Below are 20,456 nucleotides of genomic sequence, written 5' to 3' on the forward strand. Positions count from 1 at the left end.
CCTCTTGTAGCAATACAAAGACATTCCGTCGAACTTCACATCATCAAATCTATACTCTATCACAAACATAAAGGTAGAGGAAAAAGTTTGATAAGAACATGGCAAAGCATCAAGAAGTGTCTAGCAGAAGTCCTCTTGGGAATGAACTCATAAAGTGCTTTAAAGACTAGTTTGATTGCCTCTTTTGAAATCTTAAATTTTGGGCTTTTGCATCATTATTTGAACATAAATTTTGAGTAGGTTGATGGAGGTATTTCTTCATGTTAGCCAAAGCACATTAAGGTATTATTGCATAGATTCAGGTTTGAGGATTGCAAGCCTATTCCTACTCTTATGAAGACGTATCTGAAGCTTAGTTTTCATGGTACTTTAGACTACTTTGATGTCACTCTCTATTAGTGACATTGCTTGCCTAAATTATGTATGCATTAGGAGGCTAGATGTCTAATATATAGTCTCATAGGAGGGCAAATTTATGAAAGCCCAAGGTTTGCACATTATAATCCAATTAAGTGGATATTTTGCTACTTTAAGTGGTATTATACATCTTGGGTTGTTTTATCCCAAGAGGGGATTTTCATGCCTTTTCAAATTCGATTGGGTTGGTTGCTATGACATACGAGTGTCCACTAGTGGCTTTTACTTCATGTTGCTAGGTCATGCATATCTTGGTTGTACAAGAAGTAACCTACAATGGACACTTTTAGTTGTGAGGCTAAGTACAAGGCAACTGTGAAGCTTTCACAACTATTGTTGAGTGCCTTTGGCTCAAACGCCTTTTGACTAACTTGGGTGTTGCTTCTACTTCACTCACAATTAGAATGCTTGGGCAGATGCGACGAACCAGTACTCCAATCCTATTGTAGTAATCCCATCTACAATAAAGTTTCACTTTTAAACTTCACCAACAGAATTATCTAGATTACTCTCCTTGTTCATAATACAAAATATCATTTCCGGTGTACCATGCCATGCCTATTTTCTCATGGATCAACTAACGACATCAAAGACTCAAAAAACAATTGTGGAAGTTCTTGTCATCTACTCCCTTTTTACACATTATCAATGCTTTGATAGTGAAGAAGTTGCAATATAGGGTGGCAAGCCAAAGCGTACTAGAGTCCTCTACTTTCTTCTCCACATGCGAAATGATTATGTCTACATGAATATGGATGAATTAGCAACCTATTAAGAGCATAAACAATGAAGTTGAGACAAAGATCAATATCAAAATAATCAATACATGGTCAAATGCAACAAGTTGCCCATGTAATACCATAACTTTACAAAGAAGCTTAACAATGCAAACCAATAAAATAGGGTACCCTAAACCTTTGCGGTGTCGCCCAATCAACAAAATAAACAATCAAGAAACAAGTATCATTACTACCATTGTACTACAACAAAACCCATTAACATCAAACTTTAAAAAATAAGCTCCTGAAGAAAATGAATGGCTCACGTGTTAACCCCTAACTATATGCTTGAGATTCTCTGCCTACCTCTCAATACGTGTTTGGTATGCTATCACTTACCATCAGTTCTTCATAGAGCTTATTCATGGATGCAGAAGCATATGTGGAGAGATGTGACGAATGTCAATAAAGGAAAGCACCTATGCAAAGAGACAAAATGCCTTCACCACCTATGATGGGGCAAGAGCTTTTGCCAAAGGGGGAATAGACTTTGTGGGACCAATCGCACCTCCCGCATAACGTATGCATACTCGTATCATTGTGGCCACAGACTACCTAACCAAATGGGTTGAAGCCAAAGCGACACAGAAAAACACTACAAAAATGACAGCACAAAATGACACATAAAAATAATGCAAAAATGACAACACATTCATGTAATGTCTTTACTGAATATAGCTTACCAATTGAGATAGTGAGTGAGGAAGAAGCTATAGCAACACCATTACGAAGGAACAGAAATCTTTGAATTTGCAAAAAAGAATGAAACAGAAGTGTAAGAGAGAACCTTCGTATAAAGTGACATGTCAAATTAGGAGGGAAAATGTTGAGCAATCAGAAACATTTCATCACACGCTTTTGCCAATGATTACCGGAGTACCAAAGCTTCACCTCTATTTTTGTATCTACAAATTCAACCTTTATTTTCTAAAGGCTAGGACTCCCAAAATTGCCACAATGGGTGAAGAAATTTCATATTTGGGCCACTTGTCTTCTCCACACAAAACCTCTAGTTGACAGCCGTTATCCAAAGTGACATTTCCCGATCACATTGTATGCAATGGTGTACAAACTTTTATCCAGGGGGCCATTTTCCGATCACATTTTATACAAAGGTGAACAAACTAAGTACTCATTTACAAAAATACAGAAAGGTGCCCCAACCAGGAACAAAAAAATGATGTGTGTGGTAAGTTGCAACCACTGATGAAAGGCTGACTCGATTCAACGAATGAAGGGAGTCAACCGCACCTCCAGAAATGCCAGGTCAGAAAAATATGTGGTGATCAGGACTGAGAATCATCACAAACCCCCCCAAAAAAACACACAACACAAAGAAAGAAGGGAATCGGTAATTTTTTGTACCCACTTTTAGCTAATGCAGCTTCTTTCTAGATCTTGTGTAGACCGACACCAAAGGCTAGATCCGAGTCCAATCTCCACTGTAGATGCTCCTGTGTCTCTGACAGCCCGCCTAGCCAATTTGAGAATCTGATACGAAGTCCAAGTTGCATGACTCCACTGTCGCAAAAGGAGGAAGCAGATCCAGGCCACAGAAGGTGTGTGTGTGTGTGTGTGTGTGTGTGTGTGTGTGTAAGGAGTTGCAAATCCGGCGCGAAGAGGTCTCACCTTGAGCTTGAGAAAGGGTTATGCCTTTTCCACCTTCAGCTTGTTGAATCCGTGAAAAAGAACTTTAGTACCTTGAGGGACTACTGTTGACTTGAGACTATTGCATAAAAAATCAAATAATACCTCAAGTTTGAAGTTCCTTCACTCATTAAGATTTTAGTTTTGCATACTTTGGTCCAGATAGATGGTGCTAAGTGCTGGAGCATAGGGTATGGCCTCTTTAACATCCGTTCGTAAGCACCTGGTGAAACATAACTTACTTACCTTCTTGACTTCTCTGAGGCCCACTCAAAATGATCACACCGAGCTTCGGGATTAGACGCTGGTCCCTGCATAGACACAACAGAAACATCTGAGCACTTCTTTGCTGCCTGGATTAACATTCATTAATTCATTAATTTCAAAACAAGAGAATTTGCTGACCTCAGCACGTGCACAAACATAAAATCCACGTCCATGGTTTGGTCCACTTTTCTTTACTATGCGGGCCACACACGGTTCTCCATGTCTACAAAGTGGAATGCGGCGAGCCATAAGATCTTTAATTCTCTTCCATTGGGCCTGTGCATTCTTTTCTTTAGCATTGGCATCCATCGATTTGAGAGGGCTTAGCTTACTCTCAAGGTTCATATCCGTACAATTGTACTCATTTGTAGAATCATCAGGTTGGATTGAAGTTTCAAAGTTATATTGAACTTGAGAATCTTCATCGTGCAGTTCAGCATTACTGCAAGAACCTCTTACTTCCTGTGATTGGCCCGAAACACCTCCATTATCCAAAGTTTCGTTCATTAATACAGTATTGCGGCCTGAAGAACGTGCAAAAAATGCTGTCAAGTTGGTTTGGCTTGTTTTTTGGACTACCTTTGTCTTGAACTTTTGTGTTGCTTGCACCTTCAGAAGACGGGTTGACCTCTTGTCCACAGAACCTTCTTCAGAATCAACATGCAGACTTATGTCCACCATGTTCATGGACTGATCCCCTTTTTGAAGAATAGCATCTACATAGCCAAACAAAAACTTTGTGCCATTAAATGCATGTAGGTGAATAATGAGCTATGATGTGATACAGTTAAGCATCTCTCTCTTACAAATGCTCTGCTGACGACCACGTAACTGTGGTAAGAAACGAGCAGCAAAGGTTGGGACATCATGAGGCTTTACAAGTGGTTGCTTGTTCAGTAACAAAAACACAGGCACGTGGTCTGAACCTTCCAGCTTCAAGCTTCTACCTCCAGACCAACTGCCAAAGGAACACAAAAATGCGAAGATGGGATATTAAAGGGAACACTTCACTTGGTATGTGAAGATTTTCCTCCACTCCTAGATCTTGCACAAATCTGTGTCTTTAGCGGCACAAATGTACAAGCGTGTGTATATCCATTGTGCTTGGTATGGACATCTACACACGACATGTGCACAAATAAAAGAAATGAGACTGCCTAGAATGCATGATGAATAGAAAGCACTGTGTGTGCATAACCATGTATGAATAGGTGCTATCAAGCATTAAGAGTAGAAGGCTCTCACATACCGTGGTGTACTGTCCTCTTTGAAACGTTTGAACTCGAGCATTATGTCACAATCCTTCAATGAACAATGTGCGAACCCCTTGCACTCCACAGAAGAAACAACATCCGTATGCATACATGAGCCTGCTGCAAGAATAAGATCAATACGAGTCCCATAATTGAACTCTTCTGCACCTGATGCCTGTGACCAACATGTGTAAGCCCCCTTCCTGCAGTTTATAATAATTGCTCAGCTCAGCAACTACTTCTGAACAAACAATAATCACTCAATAGTGTTAAAACATACTTCAAGCCGTGGACAGCTCTATAAACATCTGTGAATAGGCCACCATTTGTGCTGAGCAGAGACCTTAACCATTTTCGACACCTGCAAAGTGAACAAACACCTTAAAATACGACATAAGGTTGCCCAACTGTTTGAAGCTTTGCCTACAAACCCAAATGCTATAGGCTTCTTTGCTAAAACTTTGAAATTTTCCAAAAGGGAACAGGCATGCGAATGCTAAATGCTCACGCTGTTAATTAGGTCCTACTTACCCAATGAGCACTATCCTTGAGCACAAAGCGCATACAACAGTGTATGCACACCCACTACACTTGCTGCTCATACCACTCCTTGCGCACGCTCACCCTCTCACTACATACAGACACGCACATCCTCCATGCCCATCCACCTGTCACTGCCCTGCTACTCACACAATACACAGCCTTTTGCCAAATATTTGCAATTGCAACCTTGTTTTCTTTTCTACAGTCTGCTCAAGGAATTTCCAAATATAAGAAACTATGAGGAGGATATCGTATTAGCAGTTTGCACAACACTGTTCTAGTAGGCAAGGGGATATATGAGGATCCGAAATATAATGGTTAAAGCCAAGATTACGTGCACCAGAGGATGAAAATGAACAGGCAAAAGGCCATCAAAATAGGGGACCTGCAATACTCCCTTGCAAGATGTGAGAGAAACATCTTATGGTGTAACTGTGGGGCAACGTATCATCTCAAACTGCAGAAGGAAGTTTTCCCCCAAAAGTAACTGAATATCGACACCCTTTCTGCTAAAGACTGTTATGTCGCTTCTGTGGGGAAAATTGTGTGAAAGACAGTAGTCACGACCCACGCACTCACAACCCATTGCTGCCTCATGGACCAGGTCGCACGCTAAGCACGTGAATGGCTAGTGCCCCAAGCGAAAAAGCAATAGTCCAAATGAAACTCCCAGTTTGTGGTTCTTAGCAAGCGCCAAGTGCTCTGAGACATGTCCAACCACTCTCCCCATAAAGAAACGCTTCACACCTTATCAATAGAAGCTATCGCTGGAGATGGATTTGCAGAAATGCCAATCAGGGTCCCAAAGGCAGAACTTTTAGTGGATTCCCAAATGCAAATGATTGATAAGTAGTAGGACCTTACGGGTTAGAATTAAAATGTGGTCCTGGATTGCATGAGTCAATGGGATAAGCTGATATATTTAGGTCTCCAACGACGATGAGCCTCTTGCCTGCTCTAAGTAGGCTTTCCCATCGACACTGCATCCAAAACAATGAGTAGATAATGAGAGACCACTCCAAACCCTTCTTACGTCCGGTAAAATTTTTACAAAGATTGTTGTGTTGTAAAAGGAAAAAAACGCTCTCTTTGGTGCATAGACAGCACCTTCTGATGAAGCACACACACATCCATAGGTAACATGTAGGTACATATGTTTCATATGCGTGATGTATACATCTACATAATGGTCTGTGGATACACACATCTGCCAACAACATCGACAAGTAGATTAAGGTTGTACTCTACGCAATGGTCATGCATGCAGCATTTGAATGAATGGTACAAAAGGGGGGACTTAGACATAGCAACCAACTTCTTTTGTAATCTACTCTTCAGTACTTCCTTTGCTGAATTCTTCAGCTGCACAGAACTTGCTAACCGTTTTCAAACTCCAAAATTGCAACAGTTCTTACCTGCAACACCTGGTAAAACTTCAACTTGAAGTCCATGCGTGCTGTGTCGTCTGGTTGGACACAAGGGCCATAGATGTTGAAAAGCACTAAGCAGCATCAATCAGAATAGTATGCTTAGAGCTCTAATCAGACACGCTCTAATATAGAAAAGGAAGGTAGAAATTACATAGCGTCTGATTACTAACCAAAAGACCCATGGTCTGTAACAATACAGCGGCCCTCTCTGTCTAATTGTAGAAGCTCTTCTTGTGTCATCCCCATGTTCAAAACGTTATCATAGTAGCCAACTCTATCAACACCCTCTATCTCACCCCTTTTAGAGAGGTGCAATAACCCAGTAAAACCTTCATCAGCAGCAAGAGGCAAAACTCCAGATGTGCATGGCTCACACGAGGTGATGGATGCCCTACAAAATGTTGCCACCCCTGAGGCAAATCAAGAATAATACATTATTCCCATCTACAAAATGCCAAGTGTTTGATGTAGAAAATTAAAAGCTTAACAAAAATGTTTAAATAGCAACTAAGAATTTTCAAACCTTCTAAAAACCCAATGACAATTATTGTACATGCATATTTGTGTTACATCTCTTTCACTCTAGCTCGCGCCTTCTTCACATCTTGCATTTTATAGAACAAGCAATTCTGCTGCATGCATTTACCTAGTGTAGTATCCAGTTGGGTGCAGAACTATGTATCAGAGCATCAATACATGCTCCCAATCTCACACACACTACACACAGCATAAATAGATACCAATGTCTTCATACCGAGTTTATGTGCTCTGGAGATAAACGGGCAGATTCACCCATGATGAAGCTTAGCACTAAAACAAGCATTAAAAAGAAAAAATGAAAACAATAAAAAGGCGGTTAACAGGGCATATGGACTACTGAAGATAAAGAATTAACCCTTACGTATAAAATACCCCACCACCAAATTTGAATTCTGCAAATAGTCCCACCCCTTTAGCCTACCAAGAAAATTTAAAGAAAGACGTGATGCATGGCCAGCAGGCCCTCTCTAGTCACAGTTGATCCATACGTGTTGACTAGGGAGAATCATGTGTCTTATAACATCCATCATGCACCTGTACCATCTATTTGCATCTGAATACTCTCAATCACTATGAATGAATGGATCTAGTGTCAAAGGTGTAGCGGAAAAAAGGTGAATCGGATGAGGAACTTGTCTGCAATTGCGATCAAGACACCTCTCTGTGAGGGGCAACCAAGAGGTCTCGAATCTATCGCAATGGATCTCCTCACCGTGAAGGCACAAGTGCGTACCGCCCACCGACCACGCACTGGATCTCGCCGGGGATGCACAACCGCTATGGAGGCTAGGGCAAGAGAGAGGGATCGCAAGCAGAGGTCATTACCTGCAGAAAACGCTAGAGAGAGAATGTGCAAAAACGCTAGAGAGAGAGAGAGAGTGCTCGCCAGAAACTGCAAACGTTAGAGAGAGAAAACGCTAGCAAAGGTGTTAGGTGCAGCCGAATGAATGTTTGCGCTTTGCTCAAGATGAGTGCTCCGAACTATGCTCAAGGTTCCTTTTGTTCTTATGGCAGGGAGAGCCTTCCGTTCTTAGTGAGAGAGTGCTATGATCACAAACAAAGTGAATGGACACTGTGCGTGCAAGTGTATGAGACTGAGAGATAGAGAGAGAAGAGAGATACGACACCAGAGACGTTGTAAAACCCTCCTCCGAAGGCCCCACTCTCGTCGACGAGAGTGGTCTAATTATGATTGCACAATCTGGTACAATGACGATGCATGGAAACTGATGCAACTTGGGACTATGCCGGTGACGACGACGGGGATGACGACGACGACGACGACTCTAGGGCTGAAATCTGCGGTCTTCTATCTGCTGTCCATAAAAACGCTATGGCTGAAAATCTGGGTGTCACGAGGACGTGGCAACTGCTAACGTTAGTTGTTGGTTTCTTTCCAATGATTTTTGTTTAATTTTCAAGACCCCCTTTTTGAAGTTGCAAATGGTCGGACATTGTATGGCCAATGTGAACGGTAGTTTCACCCGCAGACGGGAAGTTGGTCGGCACTGGAATTCGTAAAGTAAGAGGATGTCTAGGCTCAGAGCAAGATCATGTAGGTCCCCCCGTCGCACTTAGCAAGTTGGTGGATACTAGGAAGTGAACTCAATAAAGGCATAAAGTCAAGGTGGGATCACCAACAGAAAGTATCCGACAGTTGGGCCACATTGCACTTTTGGATGCGGTCCCAATGAGGATAGATGGTCAGAAGACCAGCGGGAGCCCGACGGAAGCATCTCCTAAAAATTAGGGAACTGCTATTTTGGGCCGTGAAATGTGTTCGCGTCATTATCTTCGGTATGACCAAGGGAACATTTTATTACTCTGCTGCAAAGTCAACTGATGCACAAGTTGAGAGATTTTTAAGCAGGAAGCCCAATGCGGGGAAATTGCATGTATGAGTGCCAAGTGGCACTTTGTGGTCAATTTACCAAGTCTAGGAGAACAGAACTCGTAACTGACTTTCTGGAGCAGTTTTGGAGGCTGTTAACACTGATTTTCAGCCATTTCTCTCCATTCTTGAGCTTCCCATGACTTTGCCTAGGTCCAAGGAGCTCATTTTCAGCATTGGAAGACATCATATGCGTGTTTACAAGGCTGTTTTTCTGCGTTTTCAGCGATACGCAGGTTTTGGCAGCCATGGAAATCTTCTCCTTTTTGCATCTATTTGTTCACAGATGCATTACAGGTTAAGGGCAGAAGAGGGGGCCCTCGATTTATGCTGGGAGGATGCTTCATTGAGAACCTATCACAGGTTAAGAGCTATGGAGTGCATGCTTTCCTCTCTATGTACAGTGTGGTGCTAGGAGTGATGACCTGCACACTACACACTGCTCTCTCTCTCCCCTACGTGCAGTTATGTGATGCCCCACAAGAGGGCTACTCATTTGATTGATGTACAGTTGTGTGGGTTCATGCTTTTGTGCTGAGGCAAGAGCCTCCTTGAGCAGGAACAGGGGTAGCTAGCTGCTGCTCCAAAGCAGGCACTGGTGAGGGTCATAACCTCACCGTACAGGTGCAAAATCAGCGTTGTGTATGCGCTGTAAATTCACTGTTTTTCAGCCGTACGGACGCCAGGACCATTGGGAATCGTGCCCCACTGGCAAAGGACAGTTAGGGGACTGTTTAGGGTTGAAAACAAGGCAAAAACCAGTAAATACAGCGTGCTGAATTTACTGTTTTTGGACAGGAATCAGAGGGTATACGACAGTGCAAGCGAGTTCCAGCAGGGGAATTGGTTTCGCGCAAGTTTTGGGGCTGTTATGCTGCCGAAATTTTGCCAAATCAAATGGTATCTAGGTGGATACACGTGAAGGATTCCCAGGACCTTACCTTGTAATTTACCCTCCTAAAGAATAAAGAAATACCGAAAGGGGCGCCAATTTTGGGGCCTACAGGTTGTCGGTGTCTGCTCGGAGCATTCTAGTTTCCGAGCCGTGTGTGTTTAAGTGTTAACTCCCGTCGCAGGTTCTCTTTGCAAAGTGCTCTGTGTGTGTGTTTAAAGTAAAGAATTTCGGGTGAAAGCCAACGCCTACCGCCCTACGGGCCGGTTTCACTGGGACTGTTTCGGGTGGCTGAAAACTCTGTTTTGGCTACGTTTTTGAGGGCTGAAAATGGCTATCTTCTGCAATGTCTAGGGCTGAATTCGATACTGTCTTGAATGCTGAAAACGCTGCTGCAAATGCTTCACTTAAGGCTGAAAATAAAACGCTAGCAGATTTGGGTAGCGCTAGCAAAAACGCTAGGCAATCTGTGAAGTTGGCGATGACTGCAACTGGAAAACGCTAGGGTCAGGGGGAGGTGATGATGAAGACCAAAAACGCTAGTGCTGAGGGTGGAAAACGCCAAGGGCTTGATGCTCTTGATGGTTCTTGCTGAGAAGGTGTCTGTTGAGCAGGGAGCTCCTGCTGCCTCTTCTGCCATTAAGTGCTAACTTGGGTTTGCTTATATACAAACTTAGCAAAATTCCCCTACCTACTTTTGTTGGAAAGTCACTTAAAAATAATAAGTGAAAAATGTCAAAAATAGGGAAAATAGGCTAAATGCACTAGAAAAATCCCCTAACTGATTCTAATGGATTCTGATGGGAGTACTGATGATCACGCTGTGTGCAACCAGAGGATATGCATCTATGCTAAGTGACTGGGCATGCACCGGTCTATGAATAGACTCACAAAAAGTGCCAGATCACTTCTAAATCTAGTCTGACTGGACTGACTGAACCCTTGTCGTGCTGTAGCTTGTCCACGGATACATAGGGTTGGATGTGTCACGTGACATCCCCTCCTTTTTAAAGTGAGGTACTGGTACCGAACTGTATGGCGTCGAGGGAGATCGCCAATAGCATCCGGAATCCTGGAAGGGACTCTTCGCCGGCCCACTCTGATGTATGGGTCGTGCGGTACTTGAACTTCATAAATGTCTGCAAAGCTTGCTTCTTTGGGCCGCACCGAAAGCAACACAAAGTCTTTTGTGGCTCCTTCAATGCTTCAACTTCGTCGAGAGTCATGCTTTTTCCTTCTTCAAGAATCTGCATGGCTGAAAATTCTTGAAACCACTTCCAACACAAAACCATGAACATACCTATTCCATGTAAAGTGAGTGGAAAAAATCTCGTCTTCCTCAGAGACTGTGCATGCAATACAGATGAACAAAGAGACGGAGTGCTAAACCATTCACCACATACACGCAAACAATGAGATCGAATCTTTCTCTTCTGATCTAAAGCAATCAACTGTGGCAATTCACAATGGAAATGCCCATGCTTGGTGTTCATACTTTCATGTGCTCGTTCGGAAACTGTGTCATGCCAAGGAAGAGACATGGAATGTGACTTCCTTACATACATACTTTTCAGCTTTGCATGAAAAATCCGCATACATTCGTGCTCATCCATGAGTGAAACGTGCTCAACATACAATATGTCATGCCTAGTAAAAGGGATCACATAAGGATGTTGACCAAAATACAAGAAACGATCACGAAAGAAACACTCGAACAGTGCGTGCGTATCAATCATGCGAACACATAATACTTCCTGTGAGGGTTCTTTGGACCTAGGCTCGAGAGCCAAGATCGATCCTTCGCGATTGATCAAATCTGCAACGAGGTTAGCTTCGCTAGAAAAAGCATCAACTAACACATCATCCTTGTGAACAATCACCTCTTCTTCATGCAACTCATCATGCTTGTGAGAAATCACATCTCGATCATGCAAATCATCATGCTTGTCTTTATCATCCAAATCATCATGCTGCTCACAATCATGCAAATCCTGTGTGTCATGCTTTGGAGAAAAAGAGACTGAGAGAGTCTCCTTCTCCTGAATCCTTTCAATCTTGTCCTGCATATTAGCAATGAGAGATAGAGAATGAACAATGTCCTCTCCATGAATGACAATGGGAGAATCACTTTTGGCATTGAGAGTGAAGGTATTAGCCTCCCAATCAATGAGAGGGTTAGCATCTCGAAACCATCGAATGCCCAAAATCATATCACATCCTGAGAGAGGAGAGACAACAAATCGTCTAGTGAAGGTAGCTTGTTGGATTGCAAACAACACATCAAGGCACTCCTTCGTGATGAGAGCGTCCATACCGGAAAGAAAGCCAGAGACCTCGATAGGAGATCTCTGACTAACTTCGAGACGGGCTCTCTCAACAAGAGAGGGACTGATCACATCATACATACTACTTGGATCAAACAATATGACAAAACGCTGCCCCGACGTACGACCATAATATTTAATGAGGGAATCATCAATGGGACGGTCATGAGAAACTTGGGGCACACCCGTCTTATCATTAATTGCATTGACAGAGGAAGTGGGTTCTGTGGATTCTTTAGATTTATTCGATTCAAGCTTAGGACATGTTCTTTTTATGTGACCCTTAATGTGACAATGAAAACAATGACCTTCCTTAGAATAAGTGCTTTGCTCTTCCGACGTGATATATCCTCCTACAATTCCTTGTGCTACCTTTTCATCTGGAGTAATTAGCAATTGTGTTAGCCTTACCCTTAGATTCATTGGAAGAATTCTTTTTTGAGAGACTGTTGGAAGATTGGTTAGAAGAGTTACCATTCTTACGAGTCTTACCGTTCTGAGGGTTCTGACAAGTCTGCGAGGTACTTGTGGAAGTCTTGTTCTCCTTAGGCTTTCCCTTGTTGTGCTTCATCTCCTGTGCGAGAGCAATCGCTACCGCCTTGTTGAAATCGATTGGATCGAAGACTTCTACATCAAACTTGATATAGTCATCTAACCCAAAAAAGAATGCCTCTTTGCGTTCATCATCCGACTTGCGTAATTGGGTACCTAGCTGCAAAACACGACTAGAAAAAGACAGGACTGGCATACCATGTTGCTTGAGATTGCGCCAATCCTCCTTCAATCGTGCGAGGTACTGAGGTGGCATAAACCGCGCCTTGAGCTTGTCTTGGAAATCAACCCAACTAAAAGAGAGGGGCGTGAATTCGTCGGCTTCCTCTAGGTGCGTGGCTAGCTGTGCCTCTTGCCATGAGTGGTACCAATTGATGGCATCACCGGCAAGGTACATTGCTGCCGTCAAAACTTTGCTATTTCTTGTCTTCTTAGTTGTCGCAAAATAAGCATTAAATTGATGCAACCAAGAATGAATAACCGTAGCATCCATCTTACCATCATACTTACTGAAAGTCAACTTACTGAAAGTCAACTTCTCTGTAACTGGATGGTTGGAATCCGCATCGTGGCTTGCACCACTTGAGGAACTCCGATCTTTGGGTGGTTCGGATTTCGAGGCAAGTACTTGTCGAATCAATTCTTGAGTGCGTAGTTCTCATTGAGCCTCACGCTCGATCTCCAAAGCCACTCTTTGAGCTGCACGCTCGGCCTCAAAGACCGCGCTTCGTGTTGCCTCTTCCGCCTTTCTTTGTTGTTTTCTTTCTTTGCGTTCGTCACGCTCGCGTTCTAAAGCAAGGCGATTATCTTCTTGTTGTGCGGCAAGTCTTGCGTTTCTTTCGTCGCGCTCACGGTCCTTAGCTGCTTGTTCTGCGCAAGGTTGGATCAAAACGTACGTACTAATTCGTTCCGTACCGTACGGACGTTATGTACAGATCCGTACCGTACGGAACGATTCGTACACCGTTTTTTTTTTTTTTTTTTTTTTTTTTAAAGGGGGGGGGGGGGGGGTTTGGGGTGTGTGTGGGAAGCCCGTACAATGCTGATTTAAAAGAAAAATCCAAATCTCTTGCAATAGTTACATAGTATATGGTTGTCTTGTAAAACATGTCTTTGAATGTCTCTATAAGTTGTTGGCTTCTCTCTTGTTTTTTAATGGAAATGTCCTAGAAAATTTAGTACTTTGCGGTTTTTTTACAAGAGTACGTATTTTTACGTACGTAAAAAATTTTCCTGTATGGAACAACGTACAGTACGTACATATACGCCACGTACAGTACGTTTGGTACCACCTTGGTTCTGCGGCAAGTCTTGCGTTTCTTTCGTCGCGCTCACGGTCCTTAGCTTCTTGTTGTTCTGATTTGCTTGCGAGTTGTGCCAACGCAACTCGATTCGTTTCTTGTTGTTGTGCCATCATGTCCAACATCGACTTGACCATCGCCTCCATAGACGTGGGTCCAACTCGTGGCGTAGATGGCGAAGGGGGAGGGTTGGAAAAATCCTTTGGTGGGGAGAATCCTTCGTCGCCTCTCTCATGCTCATCACCTGTATGCGAAGTATCCATTCCGCTTCGAGCGACGACCATGCACTATGATCTTAAGTTCATGAGGAACTTGGGTTCTTGAGGGTCTTGAGGTTCTTGAGGTTCTTGAGGTTTTCTTTTGCTTGCAAATCGCGTTTGCGAAGGATCTTCTCTTCACCCGAGTTCTACTCTTTTCCGCGGGCGCACCCCTTGGCGGCCTTGCGCTCACACCAAGGTTGCTTTGTCCCACCTCACGTCGATTGGCCGGCCGCTAAGTGCACGGTCCGCTCTCAATGAGTGAAAAGAGACACAGGGGGAGGTTGGACAAGCCCTTCTTTCTTGGGATTCCTATCACTCTTCAAAAAACACGATTACGAATCGACACACCCAAGCGAACTTGGGTTCGTGCGACCGCAACAAGCAAAAAAATTCTTGTGGTTCTTTCCTTGAGTGATACAGAACACTGCCAAAGCTCTGATACCAATGTTAGGTGCAACGGAATGAATGTTTGCGCTTTGCTCAAGATGAGTGCTTCAAACTGTGCTCAAGGTTCCTTTTGTTTTTATGGCAGGGAGAGCCTTCCGTTCTTAATGAGAGAGTGCTACGATCACAAACAAAGTGAATGGACACTGTGCGTGCAAGTGTATGAGACTGAGAGATAGAGAGAGAAGAGAGATACGACACCAGAGACGTAAAACCCTCCTCCGAAGGCCCCACTCTCGTCGGCGAGAGTGGTCTACTTATGATTGCACAATCTGGTACAATGACGATGCATGGAAACTGATGCAACTTGGGACTATGCCAGTGACGACGATGGGGATGACGACGACGACTCTAGGGCTGAAATCTGCGGTCTTCTATCTACTGTCCATAAAAACGCTATGGCTGAAAATCTCGGACTGTTTCGGGTGACTGAAAACTCTGTTTTGGCTGCATTTTTGAGGGCTGAAAATGGCTATCTTCTGCAATGTCTAGGGCTGAATTCGATACTGTCTTGAATGCTGAAAACGCTGCTGCAAATGCTTCACTTAAGGCTGAAAATGAAAACGCTGGCAGTTTTGGATAGCGCTAGCAAAAACGCTAGGCAATCTGGGAAGTTGGCGATGACTGCAACTGGAAAACGCCAGGGTCAGGGGGAGGTGATGATGAAGACCAAAAACGCTAGTGCTAAGGGTGGAAAACGCCAAGGGCTTGATGCTCTTGATGGTTCTTGCTGAGAGGATGCCTGTTGAGCGGGGAGCTCCTGCTGCCTCTTCTGCCATTGAGTGCTAACTTGGGTTTGCTTATATACAAACTTAGCAAAATTGCCCTACCTACTTTTGTTGGAAAGTCACTTAAAAATAATAAGTGAAAAATGTCAAAAATAGGGAAAATAGGCTAAATGCACTGGAAAAATCCCCTAACTGATTCTAATGGATTCTGATGGGAGTATTGATGATCATGCTGTGTGCAACCAGAGGATATGCATCTATGCTAAGTGACTAGGCATGCACGATCTACGAATAGACTCACAAAAAGTGCCAGATCACTTCTAAATCTAGACTGACTGAACCCTTGTCGTGTTGTAGCTTGTCCACGGACACATAGGGTTGGATGTGTCACGAGACAAAAGGAGAGCCCAAACACTGGTAGTCTGCATTCAACAACGTGCCAAAAGTACGGGGGGGGGGGGGGGGGGGGGGGGGGGGGGGGGGGGGGGGGGGCTGGGGCCCTACTCAGCCAAAAAACCCCACTATTCTGAAAAATGGCTGAATGACTAATAAATACGTAAACTCACTAAAAGTGACCTAGAACACAAATTTAGTGGCCTAAGTGCAGATGACTCAAGACTCTGACCCCGAGAAACCCTAGGAACTCATGCCAGCCTATTGGTTGAGCCCTATTGGTTGAGCAATACATTGATGTGCACCGCTGAGAATAGGTACGTCCACCTCAAGTACGGCCGGGCACAGCCACAAAACAACCCTCACTCCCTAATCTGCTCCTAGCAGATACCGGAGCTACGACCAGACAGGAAGTTGAACTCTAACACCCCCTCTCAGCTCCTGGACGTGGAAGGAGTCCAAGGGAGCTGGCATGAGAGGATAGTGTCGCCTGTGGAAGAGGTTTGGTGAAGATGTCAGTAGGATTATCCGACGTCGGGATGTACTCGTGTCGAATAGAGCCATCCTGTGTCTTCTCACGAGCAAAATAATATTGTATCTCTATATGCTTGGTCCGGGCGTGAAACACCGGATTCCTCGCAATGGCAATACAACTCCAATTGTCGAAGAACATAATGGTGGTCTGCTGCGGAAAGCCCATTTCCAAAAGTAGCCTCCGAATCCACACTAACTCACATGTAGTACTACAAACAGCACGGTCCTCTGCCTTTGTGGAAGACAAGGCAACTGTTGGCTATTTCTTGTTGCTCCATGAAACTGCTCCTGAGCCAAAAGAAAAGGTAAACCTGTGGTCGACTGTCGTCCATCTGGATCACCTCCCCAATCTGAGTCACTCCATCCTCGTAGAATGAGCTGGGGATCCGAACCTCCAGTTGCATAGTGAATGCTAAATGACTAGGTCGCCTTCAAATACCGCAGGACCCTGATGGCTTGCTGCATGTGTGACTTGGCGGGTTTTTGCATAAAAGAACTGAGTAGAACCATCGGGAAACTGACATCAAATCGGGTGTTGAGTACCCAAATGAGAGAACCAACCAGTTTCTGATACTCTGTTGAATCTGCTAAAAGAGGAAGATCAAACTGTGACAACATATGATTGGGATCCATGGGAGTAGAAATAAATTTGCACTCGGTCATACCAAATGCTTCCAATAATTCATGGATGTACCGCTCCTGAGAGAGGAAGATGCCCCCCTCTGTCTGCCTAACCTCCAATCCAAGAAAACGATGAAGCAAGCCAAGATCTATCATCTCAAACTCCTCAGATGTCACGTGACACATCTAACCCTATGTGCACGTGGACAAGCTACAGCATGACCAGGGTTCAGTTCAGTTAGAATAGGAAGTGATCTGGCACTTTTGTGAGTCTGTTCGCGGACCGTGCATGTCCAGACACTTAGATTAGATGCATATCCTTTGGTTGCACACAACATGACCATCAGATTCCAGTCAGATCTCATAAATAGCATTTTTACAGTGCATACACCTATTTTCCCTATTTTTGACATTTTTCACTTATTACTTTTAAGTGACTTTTGTTGGAAAGTAGGTAGGGCAATTTTGCTAAGTTTGTATATAAGCAAACCTAGCGCTAGCGCTTTCTGGCAGAAGAGGCAACAGGAGCACCTTGCTCAACAGGCAACTTCTCCGCAAGACTGACCCAGCGACAACTCTAGCATTTTCAGCATTGCACAAGGCCTAGCGTTTGCATCAGATCAGCCAACGTTTTTGCACTTGTAGATTCACGACGACAGTAGACAGACCCATAATCAGCCCAGCGTTTTTCATCAAGGACAGCCTAGCGTTACCAGATTTCCACCACAAGGACAGAACCAACCCTAGCGTTTTTGCTTCAGCATTACCTCCTAGCGTTTTGCAGATTCATCGCGACAAGATCATCCCTTGCACCAGCGTTTTCAGTTTTCAGCAGGCAGATCCCGCAGTAGACCCCCGAACCTCGCAGATCTCACCTTCCCGCAACAGATCCTCGCCGCACGGTCAGATCCCGCATACTTTGCAGATTCAGCCCGGAAAACGCAGATTTCAGCATCTGCGTTTTCAGGGCATCGTCGTCACATCGTCGTCATCGACATAGAGTCAAAATTCAGCAGATAAAGATTTGCAGATTTCAGCCCTTAGCCTTTTCAGATTTCAGCCCGTCTCATCGTCGTCCTCATCGTTGTCGACATCGTCGGCAAGTCCAAGCATTGTAGAGATTTGTGCAATCATAAGTAGACCGCTCTCGCCATAGAGAGTGGGGCCTTCGGAGGAGGGTTTGACAACATTCTGGTGCCGTATTCTCTTCTCTATCTCTCAGTCTCAATACCTTCATTCACAATGTTCACCACTTTGTTTGTGTCCATTGCACTCTCTCACTAGAGGAACGGAAGGCTCTCCCTTCCGTAAGTAAAAGGAACCCTTGAGCACAGTTCGGAGCACTCATCTTGAGCAAAGTTCAACATTCACTTCCGTTGCACCTTACATCAGACAAGGTTGCCATAATATGCGGATATGCTCAACATGGCTACCTGTAATCACAAGATCATCAGTGTAAAGGACCTCCCTCACGGAAAATGTACAAATCTGGATCAGCGGAAGATCTTTAGGAGTGTCGTTGGAAAAAGGAATCAATCTTCTCGTACCACACTCCAGGCGATTGCTTGAGGCCATAGAGAGCCTCGAGCAACCTACAAACCATGTCTGCAAATTCTGGATCCTCGAACCCTGGAGGTTGCTCCACATAAACCTCCTCCTCTAGGTCGCCATTGAGGAATGCCGAAACCACATCCATCTGAAAAACCGGCCACCCGTGAAGGGCAGCAAGGGCAAAAACAATCCGGATGGTCGCCATCCGTGCCGTCGGTGCGAAGGTCTCCTTGTCACAAACTGGTGACGTGGCAGCCAGTGTACACACACACACACCTTTCTCCCTTTGGCATGGACAGTCCCGGGAAAAGCAGGTTGAAAAGATAACGTGGCGCTGCCGTACGGTAAGCACACGAAAAATGCGGCGTCATTTGCGGAAGGCTGTACGGACGACAGCGGATTTTTCGGCAGCTTTTGACAACTTTTGGCTTTTGCTTTTATTCTACGCAAGAGATGAGAGAGAGAGAGAGAGAGAGAGAGAGAGAGAGAGAGAGAGAGAGAGAGAGAGAGAGAGAGAGAGAAGCTCTTGCTTTATTTTATAAAAGCATAAGAGAAAGAGAGAGAAAGAGCCTCTGCTTTATTTTATGAGGGCTTTTAAAATATACCCAAGCTTTTGAGTTTTAGCTTTTGGGGATCTGCTTTTGGCATCCCTTGTAAACCTTTATATAGGTAGTTGGGCTCTCACTTCTCAGAGCATCTGGACGCAGAGTCTGAGAGTGAGTCCCGGCTACCCACTTGTACTTTGCAACAGATTAATACAAAAAGAAATACCGAAAGGGGCGCCAGTCTTTGGGGCCAATATCTCTAGGCACGGAACTCCGTCGGGCCAGTGTCGAATCCATTGTGAACAATGAACTGTTTGAAGTGATTATTTGTGGTGTCGCAGTAGATTCTTGACTTGGAGTGTCCAAGTCTGTTACAGTGGTATCAAAGCACGGCCGATTTCTCTTCTACGGCAAATCCTTTTTTTTTTTCCCGCGGCACCTATGGCTTCAAGCAAACATCAGTCGACTCCCTCTGCATCTGGAGATGCAGGAAGGGATCGCAACGAAGATTCAGGCAAGGAGCATGACCCGCCTCGGCCTACTCAAGGAGAGCATCAAGAGATGGACCGTCGACAATTGATCGGCGATGAAACAAAGATGATGCTTAATTTTGCCAAGGAACCGAAATTGGCAAAATATCTGAGCAAGACTTCTTTTGAGGAGGTGCACACGCAGTGGCAGAAGACCACAAAACCACCCCGAAAACCCGCTCTCAAGAAGTATACAGAGAAAGAATTAGAAGAGGTGGTTGATGCACGAAATGTTCAGCTTTTTGACGCGCAAAACAAAGCTAAAAAGCGCTACAAAAAGCAAAAGAAAGGCACTAACTTCCCGGGTTATTTGGGTCGTCAGTCTACATTTGAAAAGGCAAAGAAACAAAAGAAGCGTGTTCGATTTGAAGGAGTACCCAGTTCTTCTTCTTCTTCTTCTTCTGATAGTTCTTCTAGCTCTTCTGACTCAAGCGAAGAAGACACAAAAGGCAAAAAGCGAAGCAAAAGCAACGCTTCGGAAAGGGCAAGAAAAAGGTAAAGAAGTCTAAATCTCGCCCCGTGGTTGGCAGTTCTACAGAGGACTCGTCTACAGACAGTTCGGACTCTGATGACAACTTTTACGCAAAGAAGAATAATTTTTATAAAGCCAACCAGTATGACTTTCTGGAAGACAAAAGCAAGAAAGTCCAAGGAAGGTGGACAGTCAATTAAATTTGACACGTATTCTGGTTATAGAGATTCTTCGAAAGCTTTGTCTTTTGTACAGCAGTTTGCCATCGCTTTCGTGGGAGGGCGTTACTCAGAGCACTCTAAGATTCAGAGAGCTACCTCTTACTTTAAGGGAAATGCTCAAACTTGGTGGTCCACTCTTCTATTAAACAAGACTGCGCCAGTTAAATGGCTGAAATTCAAGAGGCTTTTTATTTCTTCTTGGCTGACTGGAGAGTATGAACGCGATATACGAACTGCTTGGAACCATCTTTGGATGACCAAGAAGGATACAGTGGACGCTTATTCGAGAGATTCTGGAGCTCTTTTCTATCCGCCTCTTCA

At 44.2% G+C, this 20,456-nt stretch overlaps 1 protein-coding gene across 12 annotated transcripts in view; it reads right to left on the reverse strand.

Moving 5' to 3' along the window:
- Nucleotides 1-2,219: 2,219 nt before the first annotated feature.
- Nucleotides 2,220-20,456, reverse strand: part of LOC147426615 (endonuclease/exonuclease/phosphatase family protein) — an 88,005-nt gene continuing 69,768 nt past the window's right edge. For 2 of the 12 annotated variants that reach the window (XM_086498693.1, XM_086498696.1), the window contains exons 3-10: nucleotides 6,507-6,746; nucleotides 6,322-6,407; nucleotides 5,771-5,886; nucleotides 4,644-4,724; nucleotides 4,360-4,566; nucleotides 3,917-4,068; nucleotides 3,249-3,826; nucleotides 2,220-3,154 (exon numbers count right to left, since the gene is read on the reverse strand). In XM_086498693.1, coding sequence (XP_086354819.1) covers nucleotides 3,086-3,154; nucleotides 3,249-3,826; nucleotides 3,917-4,068; nucleotides 4,360-4,566; nucleotides 4,644-4,724; nucleotides 5,771-5,886; nucleotides 6,322-6,407; nucleotides 6,507-6,746 — 1,529 coding nt within the window. In that variant the 3' untranslated portion in view covers nucleotides 2,220-3,085. Of the gene's footprint in view, nucleotides 3,155-3,248; nucleotides 3,827-3,916; nucleotides 4,069-4,359; nucleotides 4,567-4,643; nucleotides 4,725-5,770; nucleotides 5,887-6,321; nucleotides 6,408-6,506; nucleotides 6,747-20,456 lie in introns of those variants that run through there. The other 10 variants (XM_086498697.1, XM_086498698.1, XR_015186238.1 and 7 more) reach the window with 9 other exon arrangements.

The sequence above is a fragment of the Adiantum capillus-veneris genome, chromosome 24, assembly GCF_014529385.1.
Source record: "Adiantum capillus-veneris isolate H3 chromosome 24, ASM1452938v2, whole genome shotgun sequence".
In the NCBI taxonomy this organism is placed as follows: domain Eukaryota; kingdom Viridiplantae; phylum Streptophyta; class Polypodiopsida; order Polypodiales; family Pteridaceae; genus Adiantum; species Adiantum capillus-veneris.